General features: G+C 37.0%; 1 protein-coding gene across 2 annotated transcripts in view; it reads left to right on the top strand.

The window, feature by feature from the left end:
• The window catches only part of NADK2 (NAD kinase 2, mitochondrial), a 70,046-nt gene extending 54,493 nt beyond the window's left edge, over nt 1-15,553 (top strand). The window contains exons 10-13 of one of the 2 annotated variants that reach the window (XM_049862429.1): nt 5,868-5,923; nt 6,251-6,304; nt 8,836-8,959; nt 12,094-15,553. In XM_049862429.1, the coding sequence (XP_049718386.1) occupies nt 5,868-5,923; nt 6,251-6,304; nt 8,836-8,959; nt 12,094-12,232 (373 nt within the window). In that variant the 3' untranslated portion in view covers nt 12,233-15,553. The remainder of the gene's footprint in view (nt 1-5,867; nt 5,924-6,250; nt 6,305-8,835; nt 8,960-12,093) is intronic. The other variant, XM_049862437.1, reaches the window with a different exon arrangement.
• The last annotated feature ends 4,011 nt before the right edge of the window (nt 15,554-19,564 follow it).

Genomic DNA, 19,564 nt, shown 5'->3' with positions numbered 1-19,564 from the left:
TTCTATGCTTTAATTCTTTCATTGACCCCTGCCTATGTTCACATTGCTCAGCCTGTCATACATGGCCCTTTCTAATATGATCTAAACTACCTTACCAGCCTTATTCCTACACAGCCCATCCCCATGAGCGTACTGGAGATACTGCAGGCTACTTGTAAGTCTCAGCACATACCATGTTCTTTCTTGGCTTTTATTTTTCCTCAATGCAACTTCTTCCTGCTTTAAATGCCTAAACACTCTCAACTTTCCATCCACTGGCTGAAAAACCCAGTCTTCAAATGTCATTCTATTTAGGAAATCTTTACAAGAATCCAGTTTCTTTCATAAGCACAATTAATTCATCCCTTTTGTTCTCCCCAACACTTTTTCTCATGGTACTATTATAGTATAGTACTATATACTATACTATACTATAGACTACTGAACAACTTGAATGGTTTGGGATGATGACTAGAGACTTTTTTTTCCTGCTTAATTTTTTTGTGTGCGTAGCACAGTGTTGTCATTAGGTGCCGTCAAGTCAGTTCTGACTCATAGTGAGCCTGTGTAGAACAGAACAAAACACTGCCTGGTCCTGTGCCATCCCCGCAATTGTTGCTACGCTTGATCCCATCGTTGTAGCCACTGTGTCAGTCCATCTCCTTGACGATCTTCCTCACTTTCGATGACCCTCTCTTTTACCAAGCACGATGTCCTTCTCCAGGGATTGGTCCCTTCTGATAACATGTCCACAAAGTACGTAAGACGAAGTCTCACCATCCTTGCTTCTAAGGAGCATTCTGGCTGTACTTTTTCCAAGATAGATGTGTTCATTTTTCTGGCAGTCCATGGTATATTCAATATCCTTTGCCAACACCGAAATTCAAAGGCATCAGTTCTTCTTTGGTCTTCTTTCTTCGTTGTTCAGCATTCGCATGCATATGACACGATTAAAAATACCATGGCTTGAGTCAGGTGCACCTTAGTCCTCAATGTGACATCTTTGCATAGCACAGTAGCTAATACATATTCACTCAAATGCTTTTTGAATAAATGATTATATGCTTACAAATACAGCTAAAATAGTGATTATCAAACTATAAGTTTGGATTGTTTAATTTGGAGATTTACTTCATATTTTTGGTTTGTTAGCTATAAATTAGATTAGCATTGCTTTTTAAAACCACTTTATTATGTAAAATTTTAAATATATACAAGAGTACACAAAGCAGTATAATGAATCCCATGTCCCATTAGCCAGTTTCACTATTTATTAGCTCATGCCCAATCTTGTTTCCTCTGTACCCCTTCTGGTCTCCTTTCTTCTCATATTATTTCTTTTTTATTAGACTTTAATTTTTACATCAGTTTTAGGCTTATAGAAAAATTATGCAGAAAGTACACAGAGTTCACTATACCCTCTCTTCCCCTGTACCATGTTCCTCCTGTTTTTAACATCTTGCATTGTGGGGTATATTTGTTACAATTATGCACCAATATTGATACATTATTATTAAGTGCGTATTTTACATTAGGGTTCTAATGTTTTTTTGACAGATGCCTAACTTCATGTGTCCACCGTTTCAGCATCATAGTTTCACTGCCCAAAAAATGCCCTGTGGTTTACCTATTCATCCCTCCCTCTCTTTCGAGTCCCTGGTAACCATTGATCTTTTTACTGTCTCTATAGTTTTGACTTTTCTAGAAGGTCATCTAGTCGGAATCATACAGTACATAGCTTTTCCAGACTGACTTCTATCACTTAACAATATGTATTTAAAGTGTCAGCTTTGAAGAAGGGAAAGATAATACACAATACAGGAGAAGTCAACACAACTAAAAAAAAAAAAACTAAAATTACTCCATGCCTTTTTATAGCTTGATAGCTCATTGCTTTTTTTATCATTGAATAATACTCCATCATATGGATGTACCACAGTTTGTTTACCTGTTTACCTACTAAGGTACGTCTCGGTTGCTTCTAATTTCTTGGCGATTATGAATAAATCGGTAGGTTTTTGTGTAGATGTAAGTTTTCAACATATTTGGGTAAATACCTAGGAGCACAACTGCTGGATTGCACGGTAAGATTATGTATGTTTAGCTGTATAAGAAATTGCCAGATTGTCTTCCAAAGTGGCTGTACCATTTTGCACTCTAGTCAGCAATGAATGAGAGTTATTCTTGCTGTCCATCCTTGCCAGCCTTTGGTGTTTTCAGTGTTTTGGATTTTACCTGTTCTTATAGGTGTGCAGTGGTATCTCGTTATTGTTTTAATTTGCAGTTCCCTAGTAACGTGATGTGGAGCATCTTTTCATATGCTTATTTGCCATTTGTGTATCTTCTTTGGAAACCCTGGTAGCGTAGTGGTTAAGAGCTATGGCTGCTAAGCAAAAGGTCAGCGGTTCAAAACCACTGGATGCTCCTTGGAAACTGTATGGGGCAGTTCTACTCTGTCCTATAGGGTTGCTATGAGTCGGAATCGACTCGACGGCATTGGGTTTATATCTTCTTTGGCGAAGTGTCTGTTTAGATCCTTTGCTTACTGCTTAGTTGGGTTTTTTGTCTTCTTATTGCTAAGTTCTAAGAATTCTTTGTATATTGTGGATACAAGTCCTGTGTCGCATATGTGTTTTGCAAATATTTTCTCCCAGTCTATGGCTTGTCCTTTTATCCTCTTAACAGTGCCTTTTGCAGAGCAGTTTTTAATTTTAATGAAGTCCAACTGAACTTTTTTTAAGTGGATCATGCTTAGTTTGAGCTATTTCTAACATTGTTAATACGTCATAGTTCTAGGAATACAAGAACAAGCTCTACAAGACTTTTGTTCTCTTAAATCAAGTCTTACTACTATAAGGAGATATTAGTCATTAAAATCCTTTGCCTTTCAACTATATATTTTAATTGAACAGAACCCTAGTAAACGTAGCTCATTTTTATATGACTTTTAGATTTTTAATGTAAGAATTCCAAAAGAATATTTTCCAATAATGTGGATGTTCAGAGAAATCTGAATATAATTCATGTATATCCCTTGAGTTTGACATTTTCATTCAGTGCTGAGTTCTTTACCATGAGCTAGGTAGTGTCGTATGTCTTGATTTATAATGGTAATATTAATGACTATGTCTTGATTTATAATGGTAATATTAATGACGTATAGGTATCATGGACCTCATACTCGAGAATAAGTAGGTCAGGACACTTTAAAGTATTTGGCTTTACACAGCACAGCTAGTAAGTGGGAGCAAATGTCTGGAGGCAGGACTCAGCTTGGTGTGGTTGGGCTGTGAAGTTGGAGGGCAGATAATGGTTAATACGGAGTAGGCAAGGGCCAGACCTTAGGTTTTTTTAGCACAGGGGTTTGGCCTGTGAATGACATCAAATTTCTAATGTAAAATTTTGAGCATTTGCATTTTTCCTAGGAGAATGTCCAAAATTTTTTTCCCATTTCTCAAAATCGGAGTGGGAAGTATACAGGGAGTAGTATCTTTACTCCCTCTCCTCAAAAAGTAAGAGCCACTGATTTAGGTTTAGAGTTGCATGACTCACTATGTTATTTCAGTTCATTGGGATTTTCTATGGAGGCCAATGTGAGAAGGGTTATGAGGTACCAAAAGAATACTAAATTACCTGGAAGAATTTTTTTTAAAAATCTTTGCCTTATCTTTATAGAACCTAAAAAACCAAACCCATTGCCGTCAAGTTGATTCCGACTCATAGCGACTCTATAGGACAGAGTAGAACTGCCCCATAGGGTTTCCAAGGAGCACCTGGTGGATTCGAACTGCCAGCCTTTTGGTTAGCAGTCGTAGCTCTTAACCACTGTGCCACCAGGATTTCCTTTTAGACCCTAGGATAGAGCAATTTTCAAGAGGTATTCATGTTTGTGTTATTTATTTTTAAGTGTTTAAGCAAGATATCATACAGGTAAAGCATTTCTCACTTTCAAGACAATTATTTATTTTATATTTAAAGAAATAACACATGTTAAAAATATGTTAAATAGTACAAAAGTGTTTACAATGAAATGTTAGTCTCCCTTTCATTGATATCTCTAGTGCCAATCTCTAGACACAAACACCATATATTTGTATAATTCTTTTAAAAAAATAAACAGGGAAATAATATACATTATTTATACAGTTCCCTTTTTTTAACTTACCATTCGGTTCTCTTTTTATATTAGCACGTACAGTTCTGTTTTATTCTTTTTAATATTTATGTAGTATTCCTATAGTTTATTTAACCAGCTTCCTATGGATGGATATTTGACTTGTTTTGCTGTTATAAACAGTGCTTCAGTAAATATCCTTGACATCTCTGTATATTATATGTGCAAGTATATTTTAGGATAAATTACTGTATAAGAATATGTTCGCTTTAAACTGTTGACCGTGCAGAATTGCTTTCCTACTTCCTAGCAGTGTATAAGAATCCTTTTGTCCCCATATCCATGCTAATACTGTTTGTCAGTTTTAATCCTTGCAAATTTGAGAAAAAAAAATTTAATTTGTATGTCCTTAATTATCAGTAAGATTGAGAGTAATTTTTCATATACCAAACCAAAACCAAACCCGTTGCCATCAAGTCAATAAGCCTGTGTAAAAATGATGGCACAGTGGAGGTGTCTGCCCTTCTCTAATTTCAGGAGAGGGAGGAGAGAGAATCAAGATCAGCAACCCAAGGCTGATTGCTATGAGGTAGAGGTCAGACATATCTCCACCCTCCAACCTTTTTACTAATTCTGACAGCCAACGTCCCTCCCAAGGCACTCTCTACTTCCCTACAGGATTTGGTAATTCACTGCAGTGGTGGCATGGAACTTACAGATAATACGATTATGGGATTTATTTGGAAAGTAACAGGTTGAAATTCAGAATTAGGAACAACTCAGGATACAGTTCTTCAATCAGGACAGCCTCTTCTCAGCTGTGCCTGCAGGCAGGCCTTTCTCTGGTCCTTGGCCTCTTGGCTTTCAGCCCCTTGGGCCTCTTGGGCCAGCCTAGCCTCTGCCCAGCTCAGGCTCATGTTACAAAGTTCTTTAACTCCACCAATAAGTTCCCAGGGCACCCCACATCACTAGTAAGCCTTGGCCCAAAGGTGCTCAGCCCTCTTGTTCAATGGGTCAGCAAGCCCTGCTTCACCGACAAGTGCCTGGAGGCACCCCACTCCACCAAGAAGCCTCCTGCCTGAAGGCACTCAGCAGTTCCGCTCTGTGGGTCAGCACACCTACTGTAACCGCCTTGCTCCATGGGTTTGGAAGCCCACTGCGCTATCTCGCACCAGTCTTCTGGTTCTGCTGCTTCCATTTCTCTGCTGCCATGTCTTGCCATCTTGCACCATCTCCAGTGTTACGGCTCTCTGTCTTTCTCTCTGTCTTCTTGGTCTAAGAGGTTCTCAGCACAGGGACCCTAAGTCCAAAGGACATGCTCCACTCCCATCTCTTCTTGGTGGTAGTGAGGTCCACCTTTCTGCCTCTGGGGTGGCTCATTTTAAGCCTAGTGGGATGACAAAACTGACTGATCCCCTTGCAAGGGTTCTATACATCTTATTTGCATGGTCCCACCCCCCACAAGCGTTCCATGCACCTTATTTGTGTTAGCAGCAAACTATCCAAACCCCTTGTGGGTCACAAGCACCTTATTTGCATAGTCCCACCCAATCATTGTGTGGTAGCCACAAAGACTGTGAAGGGCCATATTAAGTAATTCACTGCACCACAGTCTGGGGACTGTTTTTAAAAATTGGGTGGGGTCGCTACTGCCTTTTGATTATTTCTTTCCCTGATCATTTATATGAATTCTTTCTATGTTAAATAGATTATTCTACTTCATTTTTAGCATATTTTTAGAATTAAAACAGAATTATTTGATTTTTGCTTCTAGGTCATTCAATATTAACAGGGTTGCTACTCAGGCTGTGGAAGATGTTTTAAATATTGGTGAGTACCAAAATAGCTGTTGTATGTTGTAATATATTTATAATATGCTATTTTTTTTTTATATATATAATATGTGGAGCCCTGGTGGCACAATGGTTAAGTATTCGGCCGCTAACCAAAAGGTCAGAAGTTAAAATCCACCAGCTACTCCTTGGAAGCCCTATGGGGCAGTTCTATTCTCTTCTATAGGGTCGCTATGAGCTGGAATTGACTCGACTGGAGTGGGTTTGGTTTGGGTTTTATATAATATGTATGTTATTATGTGTTATCTATTATATGTTATAAAATATTTAATCAAGATGCTTTCTCCCTTTCCTCTTTCAATAGCAAAAAGACAAGGAAGTTTGAGTCTTCCACTGAACAAAGAATTGGTGGAGAAAGGTTGGTGACCAATGATAATAATCGCTCCTGTTTAAATTGGAATCTGTATTGATTTCGATGTAATTGTGATGTGTACTTGTCTAATTATTAGCAAAGTATAAATACTTTTTTTAACTCAAACATGCTTTTCAATATAATGTCCCTTTAAGTATATTTTAAGAATATAAAGTTTAAAGCTGGAGTTTTGTGATTTTTGTCACAATATAAATACAAACTATGTCTAACTGGTGTAACTGCAGACATGTCTTGGGTGATAGAAAAATGCACATCTGGCAAATAGGAAGTGCAGATCTAAACTTGGTATACCATTAATATCCTGTGACTGAGATGCGATTCACTGAGCTGTGAATGCTTGACCTCACATTCACTCAAATGTTCTCTTTAACCTTCTCCTACTTAGATTTGCCCAGTTATTTCAGGATTCCTTCAGGAGAACTATCATTGTGGGAGAAAGAATACTGACCAGGGAATTTTAGAACTTGAGTTCCAGTCCTAAATCAGCCAGTCACTCACTGTGAAACTTTCTGCAAGACTGTGATCCTCCCCACCTCTCCTTCCTGCTCAGCCATAAAATGAGGGTATTAAATTAGGTCGCTGGTGCTCAGGGCTTCTGCAAATGCATTCTTTTAAAATTTATTTTTAAAAGATATTTAAATTGAAAAACGCATTCATTTGATTTGCATATCAAATTTTTACACACTGGAATCCACCCATCTATGAAGATCATTTTTGTACAGACCTCAAACTAAAACTTTTCTTGCTAGTTCTGTTTAATGAAGTATATCCTGAGACTTCAAGGTAAATTGTTAGAAAAACAAAAAACACCCAAACCTGTTTATAGTTGCATTTACCTACCTACGTAAGGATTTTCTCAACATGTACAACCAAAACAAAGTGGATATCAACTCATACAGGACTGTAACTGTCATCTGTAAACACAAACTGTTTTCAGGACGGCCTCTTTTCTTTCTACTTGGTTGCCTTTAAAACGAGTCAGCAATACATTTGAACCTGATAAAGTGTTTTAACAGTGTCTGTTTATCTGTTATTTTATATATTGGATTTCCACATAAGACTTCCTTTTTGGGGTAATAGTTTGCATCTAAAAGAGTTTGAAAACAGGACGAAATTTCTAAAGTCTGTTTCAGTTCTCTAAAATGGACTCTTCTCTCTCTCTTAATTTGAAATCTAAAAGATTATTTTAAGCTTGGCTTATAAATTAGCATTAGTATTAAACCTGTATCAAAGGAAGGAAGAGTAAGCACATTATAGTAACTGATGCTTCATTATATAATGTAATGTATAGTATATAAAACAACTGACATTTTTATCAGGTATATAAATTAAGTGCATGTACAGAATATAGTGGCTTTCTCGTAATAAACATATCAGAGCTTTACTTTTGAATGAATATCATTCTTTTGAAGATTTGACTATCTTCAGAAGCAGTAGTGAATGCCAATAGTGCACTCACCGTTATACACATTTTGCAACTACTCTTTTGAAGTTTCCTTCAGAACTAGCACATTTTGTGTGTGTTCCCAAGGAGGCAAAGTTTTATTTTTGAGGATGAATAAAATTTTTTTAAGGAACCAACTGATTCAAATGCAACTTTGGTAAATAAGGTAGATTATCTAACCAACTTGTAATTTCTGTGTGTGTGTGTGTACACTCTTTTTCCAATTTTTATAATTTCTTTTAATACAGTGCTCAGTTAAACTTTCTTTCATGCTTGATTTCTTTGTACAGTTGTCTTTAACCAGTTTGTGCTTTGCATGCCAACTCTCATGTGTCTCTTGGTTAGAGAGAAAGCAGGTCACGAGGAGTTTTCAAACGTGCCTTGAGTAATGGCAGTTTCACTGGAGAAAGCATATTGCTTGTTAATGTTCGAGACTGTATTTTATATCAAGACTGTTAACATAAAATTAGAGTTATGAAATCTTTGACATGGTGTTTTGAAAAGAACTTGGCAGAAGAGTATGGCAAGTCAAGTTCCATTTTCGAGTGCCTCAAAATAGTTCCTGCAGAGTCCCTGGGTGGCACAAATGGTTATGTGCTGGACTAGTAACTGGAAGGTTGGCAGTTCAACCCACCCAGAGGCACCTCAGAAGTAAGCCCTGGTCATCTGTTTCCAAAAAATCGCAGCCGTTGAAAACCCTGTGCAACAGTTCTATTCTGCACACGTGGGGTTGCCGTAAGTCAGAACTGGCTCAACGGCAATTAACGACAACTAGTTCCTCTATTTTAAATTATTAGCCTTGTGGTTAGTGTATTCTTTATTCCACCCCCCGCCCCAAGTGTACCTATTTCTGCTATATTGCGGGTGGTGTACGCTTTTGTGGGCTAATCTTGAACCTAATCCTTATTTATGAGTTTGTTTTTTATGGAGTATGTGTTATACTTGCTACAAAACAGAACTTTTGGAACACAGCTGCTTTTAAATTGGGGATAGCATCTTTTTTTTTCACACCTCTCAGAAGTGACCATCTTTCATTGAATGTGCTAATATTTGGGGATGTTTTTCTTTATAGTAACAAATGAGTATAACGAATCACTGCTCTACAGTCCAGAGGAACCAAAAATACTTTTCAGTATTCGAGAACCAATAGCAAATAGAGTTTTCTCAAGCAGTCGTCAGCGTTGTTTCTCCTCAAAGTAAGCTTCTAAAGTCTATGTTTTCATACCATGTAATGTTTGTTTTAATCATAAAGCATACCTGGTTTGGTTTTAAGAGTATTTAATTTCATTAAATTTACTCATTCAAACATGACCTAGTGGAAAAAGTAGAACCTGTTGAACTAATGAAGTATCATGCTAAGTTGGCTAAAACATATTGTCTTTCAACCTTGTTGTATTATCTTACAGAGACTAAAATCTAAGTGACTAGAAGGGGCGTGGCACCGTGGTTAAGAGCTTAGCTGCTAACCAAAAGGTCAGCGGTTCGAATCCACCAGCTGCTCCTTGGAAACCCTATGGGGAAGTTCTGCTCTATCGTATAGGGTCACTATCAGTTGGAATTGACTTAACAGCAATGGGTTTGGGTTTTTTTCTTGGTTAGAAGTGGCATAGGTGTTTAATTGGGTGATGGGGATTTGTTTGTTTTTGAATGTATCAGGACACAAACAATAAGATCAAATGATCACTATAAAAGAAACTGATTGGAAAACAGCTGCTTTCTAATAAGCTATGAAATAAAAGCAGGATAAATATTCATATAAAACCTAAGTTATATAGCAGTATATCTTTAGAGTAGGATTCATTTCTTTCAGTTTTTCCCTAAAAGTGAAACACGCACACACCTATTGAATTTGCTTCAGCTCCCTCCACCCCACCGTGGGGAGAGAATATACAAAAACGAATATAAATTTCTTATTTTGTAAAGTTGCCCAATTTTCCAAACTGATAAGAAAATCTACTATAGTTACGAGAAAATGGCATTCACCTCATGGCAAGCAAAGAAGAGTTTAAGTATAAATTGCTGCTTATACTGTGTGTATTTTATTTTTATGAATATAGACAGTTGATTTGTTTCCCAGGAAAGGCACTGAAAAAGAAGCTCCCCTTACCTAAACTTCCCTTTATTCATTTAAGAATTAATTTTAATGAATCAAAAATGTGCTCAGTGTGGGTGAGATTACAAAGACTCCTTAAAGATACATATGTCTTAAAACTTTTGCTCATATAATGTAAGAGAATAGGTTCATGGTTTTAGATTTGGAAAGGCACTTAAACAACAAACGAAAAGATGGATGAATTGAACTATACTAGAATTAAGAACTTCTGTTGATCAAAAGATACCATTAAGAAAATTAAAAGGCAGGCCACAGAGTGAAAAGGATACTTGCAGCTCCTATATCTAGCAAGGAGCCCTGATGCCGTGGTGGTTAAGTGTTCAGCTGCTAACCCAAAGGTCAGGAGTTTGAATCTACCAGCTGCTTCTTGGAAACCCTATAGGGCAGTTCCACTGTGTGCTGTAGTGTGGCTAAGAGTCAGAATCGACTTGATGGCAGTGGGTTTGGTTTTTGGTTTATATCTATCTAGCAAAGGGCTCGTACCCAGAATCTATAATATTTAAAAATTCTTACAAATCAATAAGAAGAAGACAGGCAGTGCAATAGAAACATGGCCAGAAGTCTTGGACAGGCATTTCACAAAAGAGTATATCCAGATGGCCGATAAACGTACGAAAAGGCACTCGACTGTATTATTCATCGGGGAAATGCAAATTAAAACCATACAATACAGTACCATAAACATCCACCAAAATGTCCAAACTACCATTTGCTGGCAAGGAGGTGGAGCAGCTGGAACCTTCGCACACTACTGTTAGAGATATATGCTTTGGAAAATTGTTTAATAGTTACCTACCAAAACTGAACATAGCATACACTGTGACCCAATAATTCTCCTAGGTATTTATCCAACAGAAATGTATAATACACATGTGCACCAAAAGACATGGTCAAGAATATTCATAATTCTAATTCCAATAGCCAAAAACCAAAATGTCCATGAATAGTAGATAAATAAACACATCGTAGATATATAAATTTTGGTATTTCCGTACAGTGGGATACTGCACAGCAATGAAAATGAACAAACTGCTGTGTATTAACACGGATCAATTTCATAACCGTACTGTCGCACAAAGGAAAACCAGACACAAGTGTACATGCTGTATTCTTCTATTTAAAGTTAAACATAAAAACATAAACATGAAAGTGTACAGACTGTATTCTTCTATTTAAAGTTAAACATAAAAACATAAACATGAAAGTGTACATACTGTATTCTTCTATTTAAAGTTAAACAAAGACAAAACTACCATATTTTTATGCAAATAATATGCGCCTTCTGCATTTGTTTGCCAACCATGCCATCACCCTGCAAAGTATTTTTGTAAGCGCTGTTCTGCTCATTTTTTTTTTACATGTTGATGGAAAATAGCACCCTAATTATTTTTTACAGCAACATGTAAAAAAATAATTGACATAGCAGTGCTTACAGAAATACCTTGCAGGGGGAGGATGCAATTGGCAAATGAATGTAGAAGGCACACATTATTTGTGTAAAAATACGGTACTACTGCTATGGTGATAGAAGTTAGGACAGTGGGAAGGAGGGCAGGGTGGTGACAGAGGGGAGTGAGGGAGCTTCTAGGAAGCTGGGTAACATTCTGTTTCCAATTTTGGTGATTACACAAGTGTGTTCATTGTGCTGGATACTAATAATTTGCCCATCATCTGAGTCTTAAAATGTAAATATCCAGGATAGCACTATGTGCCCAAACATTTATCAGTGAACAAATACAGACTTAATGGAGCTCATAGGTTCTTCTCATATGACTGAATGTTAAAAGAGATATTACCACTACAAACATTTTTAAGCATTGAACAAGAAGAGTGTGACCATTTTCATGTAAAATTCTTACTTGAGTAAATTTAGAGCCTAGATAATGTACCCACGTATTTAAATAGTCAATTCTCTCATACCAACAGGCAACTTGATTTTTAAAAGCAAGGCTAAATGATCTACTATCTTAGATAAGAATTCAGGGTTTTAACCAAACTGTCATTTAGTGTGGGGAAACCCTGGTGGTGTAGTGGTTAAGAGTTTGGCTGCTAACCAAAATGTCGGCAGTTCAAATCCACCAGGTGCTTCTTGGAAACCCTATGGGCAGTTCTACTCTGTCCTATAGGGTTGCTATGTGCTGGAATCAATGGGAGCAGGTTTGGTTTTATCATTTAGTGTAAAGAAAATATTAATATTTAATGTTTCTTTCTCTTTAGGGTTTGTGTTCGCTCTCGTTGCTGGGATGCCTGTATGGTTGTGGATGGAGGAACTTCTTTTGAGTTTAATGATGGAGCAATTGCTTCGATGATGATCAATAAAGAAGACGAACTTCGAACTGTGCTGCTAGAACAGTGAAGGGTTTTCTCAGATGACAAATTTTGATTACTGTAGTTTTTTTTTACCGCGGAAACTGGTTACTGGTCATAAAGCTACCTTTTTTTGGGGGGGGGTTATTGTTGAGACTGGTTGCCCCTGGCTCAAAGGTGACCAGGAGAGTGAAATTTGCCTTTTTCTCCTGTTGGATTGTGATGGGAAAGATGCGCACTAAGAAAATAGATGGACTAAACTGATTGGAATTGATACTAGTGACAATTTCTATATTGCTTACAATCGGGAACCAAGAGTGCTGGCGTCTTTTTAAATTTAAAGAAGTAATAAAGGACTTAATGTTTAGGATTGGAAATTCAACTGTACAGATGTTTTTTCCTTGTCTTTTTCCCAGGTTTGTGAAATTGGTCAGATCAAACACATACCCTTTTGAGTAGTGCATATTTTTTATAGTATCCTAAAAATAGATTTTTTTTTATTTTGATGATATTGATGGAGAATTTTGATAAATCCTGATGTTTGACCTAATTGAAATAGGTAAATGCATTTTTAAACATGCTAAGAATTTTATAATTTCAGAACAAAATGATTTTGTTATGACTCTATTGATTTAAAAATTTCAATCACTTTTGAAGTTCTTTACAGATCAGTGTTTTCATTTAGTTGGCTTTAATTCATATTAACTTCAACAATGCAAGGTGAAATGCATATAAAAAACAAAAAAAAACCAAACCTAGTGCCGTCGAGTCGATTCCGACTCATGGTGACCCCATAGGCCAGGGTAGAACTGCCCCATAGAGCTTCCAAGGAGAATGAAACACGTATGGTTGGGCAAAGTCATGCTACTGTTACCAATGTATTTAATTACCCAGCTGCAGTTTTAGGGCATAAGCATTCATTCCTCTCTCTCTCTCTTTTTCTCTCTTTTTTTTTGGATGATTTGAGTTTAATAGGTTTCTTCTGTCTTTAACATGCACTAACATGGATTAAAAGGTGAAGAGGATAAACTGATTAGACATCTTCTCTTAGGAGTTTCGTAACACTTAAAATTTTTTTTTCGTCTAGCGTTAGGAGTATTGTCAGAAAGAAAATGGATTCTTTAGTAAATATGCAAGATATTCATTTGTTTTGGGATTGCCTTGAGTAATATTGTGGTTTCACTTAGCTCATACTCCAAGTTTCACACATCACCACTGGAGGGATAAAATGTTACGGCTTTACTTTTTTTTCCCCATTATGATTAGAGAATTCCTTTATTTTTGGAGGAAATTACTTTTATCTAATTCTTGATCTACTGATAACAAGTACTCCCAGAATTGACACAAAAAGCTCCTATTGCTGCATAATGAGACAGCTGGTATTCTCAAGCCATTTATCTATAGTTTTATCTTTTTTTTTTTTTCCACCCAGTGATGAAAGTTGTACTGGGTCTGGGTTTTAGGTGAAAGTTGTTCAGTCATTGACAAGTATTTAACACCCACTCTGTGCCATGTACTATGCCAGGTGCTGGAATTACTTTAATGAATGAAACAGACATTCTTCTTCTAGAACTTAAGTCTAGTGAGCTCAGAAGTAAATTCTGTGAAAGCTAGGGTGTATATTCAAATTGAGTGCACTTAATTTTGCCAACATTTAACTTGCTGTTCTTATCAAAATTTCAATATAAATGTTAGTATAGTCTCCTGGGTGGTACAAATATTAAGCACTCAACTACTAACAAGAAGGTTGGCGGTTTGAACCCACCCAGAGAATTCTTGGAAGACAGGCCTGGCAATCTGGTCCTGCAAGGTCACAGACTTGAAAACCCCATGGAGCAGTTCTACTCTACACACTCTGGGTTGCTGTGAGTCAAATTAACTCAATGGCAACTAACAACAACAATATACAAAGGTAATTCAGATTTTGATGTATACCCAGAAGAATCTGTTCATTTTAGTTAAAAGTATCTGCAAAAATACTCATAATAAAGAGTTTATATAATGCATCAGGTAGAAAAGCAAGAAAAATCAGTGTTTTCCCAGAGCTGGAGCTGGTTTCTGGTTTTATTTTAAAATGATAGGCTAAAGATACCACTTTATAAACAAGTAAAGTTCTACAGTGTAGGAACTCCCCTGAAAAACATTGCTGTTGAGTCAATTCTGACTCATAGTGACCCTACAGGACAGAGTAGAACTGCCCCATAGGGTTTCCAAGGAACAGCTGGTGGATTCAAACTGCCAGCCTTTTGGTTAGCAGCCAAACACTTAACTGCTGCGCCACCAGGGCTCAAACTCCCCTGAAAACACACACACATAACCCATTGTTGTTGAGTCGGTCCTGACTTGTAGCAACCCTATAAGAGGTTTAAAATGCCTTGAAAAAAGTGCCAACTCCGTCTTTATTTAATCTCAAGAAAAACTGATTGTCCAAAATGGCACTATAAAAATTTTTTTTTTTTTTTTTTACTATAGGTCTATTAATATGTATTGGTAACCTGCTGTGTAAAATTATCCCTAAGCCATATTTTAAAGGTTTCAGAAATACTTAATGTGTTTGTGATATAACTTCTAACATTTCTGCTCTGGGTGGGAATTTATTTGTAAGAGATGATGAGACACAAAGGATGTTAGAATAGCAAAAATGTCTATGAATGAGTTAAACTTTTAATGCAACTATATGTGAATAAAATTAGATGATATCTCTACCTTTTTATTTCATTATTTCACTTAACTCTTATGGGGTCTATTTGAAAACCCGGTTTTCACAAAATGTTACGTTTCAAAAAGTCTTTTTCCCACTGCTTGCACTATATATTGTTCTGTGTCCTGTCGATTTTTCATTCACTGCTAATATTTGACTCAGGATCATGATTTTTTTACATAATCAGATGGTAGAGTGTTACCTGGTAAATATAGACTCTAAAGATAATTTTGACTTATTTTTGATATTCTATGTTGCTGTTGTTAGGTGCTGTTGAGTCAATTCCGACTCATAGTGACCCTGTGTACCACAGAATGAAACACTGCGGTGCTGTGCCAGCCTCGCAATCGCTGTTATGCTTGAGCCCATTGTTGCAGCCACTGTGTCAGTCCATCTTGTTGAGGGTCTCCCTCTTTGCGCTACGCTGTACTTTACCAAGAATGATGTCCTTCTCCAGGGATTGATCCCTTCTAATAACATGTCCAAAGTATGTGAGATGTAGTCTCACCATCCTTGCTTCTAAGGAGCATTCTAATTGTACTTCTTCCAAGACAGATTCATTCATTCTGGCCCTAGTATATCAAATCATATTACAGGCAGTCCCCAGATACTATGAAAAAGTTCCGTTCCTAGTGAGAACAGTTAGGTACGATTTGTATCTAACATCAGTTAGTCCAATATTTGCCCTAGTATATAGTATATAATGTACCTATGTATGCATAAAAACATTAAATACTGTCAGATACACTAAAACATCTTTAACGCAGTAATACACTAATAATAATGTTTTGATGTATGTCACAAAGTAGTGCCTGTTTGTTATTACCAGCTATTGTATGTACCTTGAATTTTTAATATAATAGGCTTTACGGGGTTGGTTCATAACTACAGGTTGCATGTGAGCCCCACATTTGTAACCTGGGGACTGCCTATACATGTTTTCCTAAATGTATAGCCTTCACATATAAAGAATTTCCATTGATTTCATTTTTAAACATGAAAATAAATACAACCAAAATAAGCAGATAGATCCACCTAACAAACTATTCATTGCAAAATATTCACTTGAGTTGAAAAAGTGATTGAATATAAATTTAAGGATACATTGTTGCTCCAGGAGCCCTGGTAGCGCAACAGGTAAGCACTTGGCTGTTAGCCAGAAGGTTGCTGCTAGAACTCAGCCAGCCGCTCCACGAGAGAAAGACCTGATGATTGCTCTCCCAAAGATGACAGCCAAGAAAACTCTATGGGGCAGTTCTGCTCTGTCATATGGGGTTGCTATGAGTCAAAAACTGAGTGAATGGCAGCTAACAATGACAGTTATCTGTTGCTCAGCTGTGGAAATAAGTGTAATTTAGAATTTAATAAATAACTCATTCCACTGTGCCAATAAACCATAATGTAAGCATCATCATACTGGTGACAAGATAATTATGCAAAAAAGATCCCAGGGATAATCTGACATGTAAATGGGATAATGAAAAATATGTATATATGGAGGAGGGTGGGGATAAGAGCTTAGCTGAGATAAAGGTATGGGTTTAGCTAACTTTGTTCATTTCTCCTGTTTCAAAAATCAAACATCAATAGTATTAAAAAAAAAAAAAAAAGTCAAAACTTAGGATGCTGATAAACCTGTTCAGGAACCTGAACGATACACAGCTTTTTATAGGAGTAGATTGTGAGTTCTGATTTGCCCTTTCTCATAATGACTATTTAAAGACTGACTTAGGAAATTGCCTATAATGATAATAAACAATAGTTTTACTATAGTGAACTTTGTCATTCTTTTATGGAGTGTGTGGAGGGTTATCTGATGTATGGATAAAGTAGTAAGTAGGGCAGTATTTGAGAACCAGGTTTTCACAAGCTGTTAAATGTTTTCCCCAAGTGCAACTATTGCATTTTTCCAAACTTTCTTTTAGTGAACAAAGAGGATTTGAATGATTTGTCAGGTTGTCATTCAACTAGATTGTTTCTTCTTGGCTCTTAGAAGAAAATAAAAGATTTCAAGTCCCTTTGGTAATTAAGCTTTGTTATATAGCTCTTTGCTCCTGCCTCACATCTCCCCTCAAAGCATCATCTCTTCATGAAATGATTGTCCATAAAATCATTCTATTAATAGTTTAAATATTTCCAGTAGCCTTTTAAGTAGGTTATAATGGATTATCCACTTTACATGTAGTTAAGGACTAAAATACTGCCAAATTCCTATCTGTGTACTTTTTGCATTGGAAATTATTACCGTGAGTAGTAACTTACGAGTAGTTTTGCGTGGCAAATGTATTATTAAAAGCCAATATAAATGACTGTAGGACCAGTATTTGTTTAAAAGATTTGATATAAATACAAGATAAGGGCTGGGATACAAATAGAATACAGTGTGCCTATTAATTTAAAATTAGTCTACTTTGTAGTTCCTCATTTCCATCATGGCCCTTGCCTTTTGAAGACCTTAAAATGTAGTCATTAGTAACTATAATGCTCAAAATTTCAATTTAGTATGTTTTGAGAAATATCAAAATAGCACTTTAATATTTAGGTTGATTAAAATAATGACTAAATCAAATCCAATAAAATGAGTTTAATACAGGCTTTTAGTCTTCAGCCTGTATCTTGAAGAAATAGCCTTTTGAGGAAGAGACCTTTTTGACTTCTGAGGTGTCTGGCTGGGTGGGGAGGTGGAGGAGTGGTAAGGAAAGAAGAGGTTGCCTTTTGCCATGTTCCAGGGGTAACATATCTTTGTAAGGGATTTCTTTCTAGCTTGCCCAGTCCTTGGACTACTTTGTCTTTTTCCAAATGCTCTGCATCTTGCCCTGTGCCATTGTTCAATCAGTGTTTTCCACATTGTAGATCTCACTAAGTGCTGGACTGAAATTGAATTCACCAGGACAGAAAGGGTACAAGTCCCCTTATCCAGAAATAAAAATTTTGCAGTTGGCCAGAGAGTACCTTACAAAATATCTCTGGAACATGTGGATAGGGCCTGGAAGAGGGAGGAACCAAGGGGCCCAAGAAAGAGTGAGGTGACAGAATGAAAGTAAGAAAGGGGACAGATGTTAAAAAAAGACATTATGTGCCTCTTGATGAAAGAACACGATGCTAGGTATTAAGTATCCCCCGGATAAAAAAACAAGCCCTGATGGCACAGTAGTTAAAGCGCTTTGCTGCTAACTGAAAGGTTGGTAGTTTGAACCCATGGGAGTAAAGACCTGGTGATCTGCTCCCAAAATATTAAAGCCTAGGAAACCCTATGGGGCAGTTCTACTCTGTCCTATAGGGTTGCTATGAGTTGGAATCGAGTTGACAGCAAGAGGTTTGCCATAAAAAGAATCCATCTTGATAAAATCAAGCCTCTGGGTCAGAGTTTCTCAATACCAGCACTCGACATTTTGGGCCAGTTGTTATGGGGGGTGGGTGGGTGTCCTGTATACTACAGAATGGTTAGCAGCATTCTTAGCCTTTACCCACTAGATGTAGCAACTCTCCACTTGTGACAACCAAAAATGTCTTCAGACATTGCCAAATGTCTCCTGGGGAGCTCTAGTCCGCTGGCCTAGAGCTTTTTGTGGGTAGAGCTAACTACTAGTTTATAGGAAATAAGGCATCAGAGTAACCTGTTAAACATCACTCCAGGACTGACATCAGTAAAATCCAAAATGTGTAACACAGGATAAATTACCTAGTGTCTTCAAAAAACAAATTACGAGGAAAAAAAGGGGGAGGGGGAAACAGATGGATTAAATGGTTTAAGAGAATGTCAACCAACCAAATGCAATGCAAGGATCGTGTTTGAAGCCTGATCAGAACAAACGACATGTAAGAAAACATTTGAGACAACTGGGGAAACTAATACCAACCTGATATTTGACGTTTCAGAATTAATCCAAGAATCCTTATCTTTTAAAATATTTATTAAATTATAGGCCTAGGTTTGGCACCAAAATAATCTAGTGGGGAGGAGGGACTGAATGAGATTATGGAGAAAATGAGATTGGCTATGAGTTAATGACTGAAGTTGAGTGATGAGCGTTCATCATACTCTCTACTTTTGCATATCTTTGCCATTTTTCATAATTAAACAAGAAAAAGGCAGAGGAGAGATAAAAGAAGGATCAACAGACTGGGTAATACTCAGGGAGAGTCACTATTCCACTTGAATGGATGAGTTCAAAGGAACTGAATTCCTGGAGGGCCTCTGGGTATAGGTTAAACTATTCAAATAGTTTTTGAATGAGAGAAAGATATATCATATAAGTTTGTCAAGTCTGTACTTAAAAAGGGTTACTAAAAAGTAAACACCACTTGCCATCTAGTCCATGCTGCCTCATGGTGACCCCACGTGTGTCAGAGTAGAACTGTGCTCTGTGGGGTTTTCAGTGGCTGATTTTCTGGAAGTAGGTGGCCAGGCCTTTCTTCCAAGGTGCCTCTGGGTGGACTCAAGCCTCCAGCCTTTTGGTTAGCAGTGAACATACTAAATGTCTCCACCACCCAGGGATGCCTAAAAAGTGTTAGTAGATTATATTAATAAATACTTGACTATCAACATTAATCACACCACATCGAATGCTTTCTAATTTTAGCCACAGTACTTAAGAAAAAAGAAACAAGGAATACAATTCGGTTGATGTTCTCATTTTTATAAAAATGTGTTTTATTTTAAAACAAATCTATAAAAGT

Source organism: Elephas maximus, chromosome 2, assembly GCF_024166365.1.
Source record: "Elephas maximus indicus isolate mEleMax1 chromosome 2, mEleMax1 primary haplotype, whole genome shotgun sequence".
In the NCBI taxonomy this organism is placed as follows: domain Eukaryota; kingdom Metazoa; phylum Chordata; class Mammalia; order Proboscidea; family Elephantidae; genus Elephas; species Elephas maximus.
Note: the sequence above shows the minus strand (reverse complement) of the source record. Positions and strands in the feature narration are given on the sequence as shown.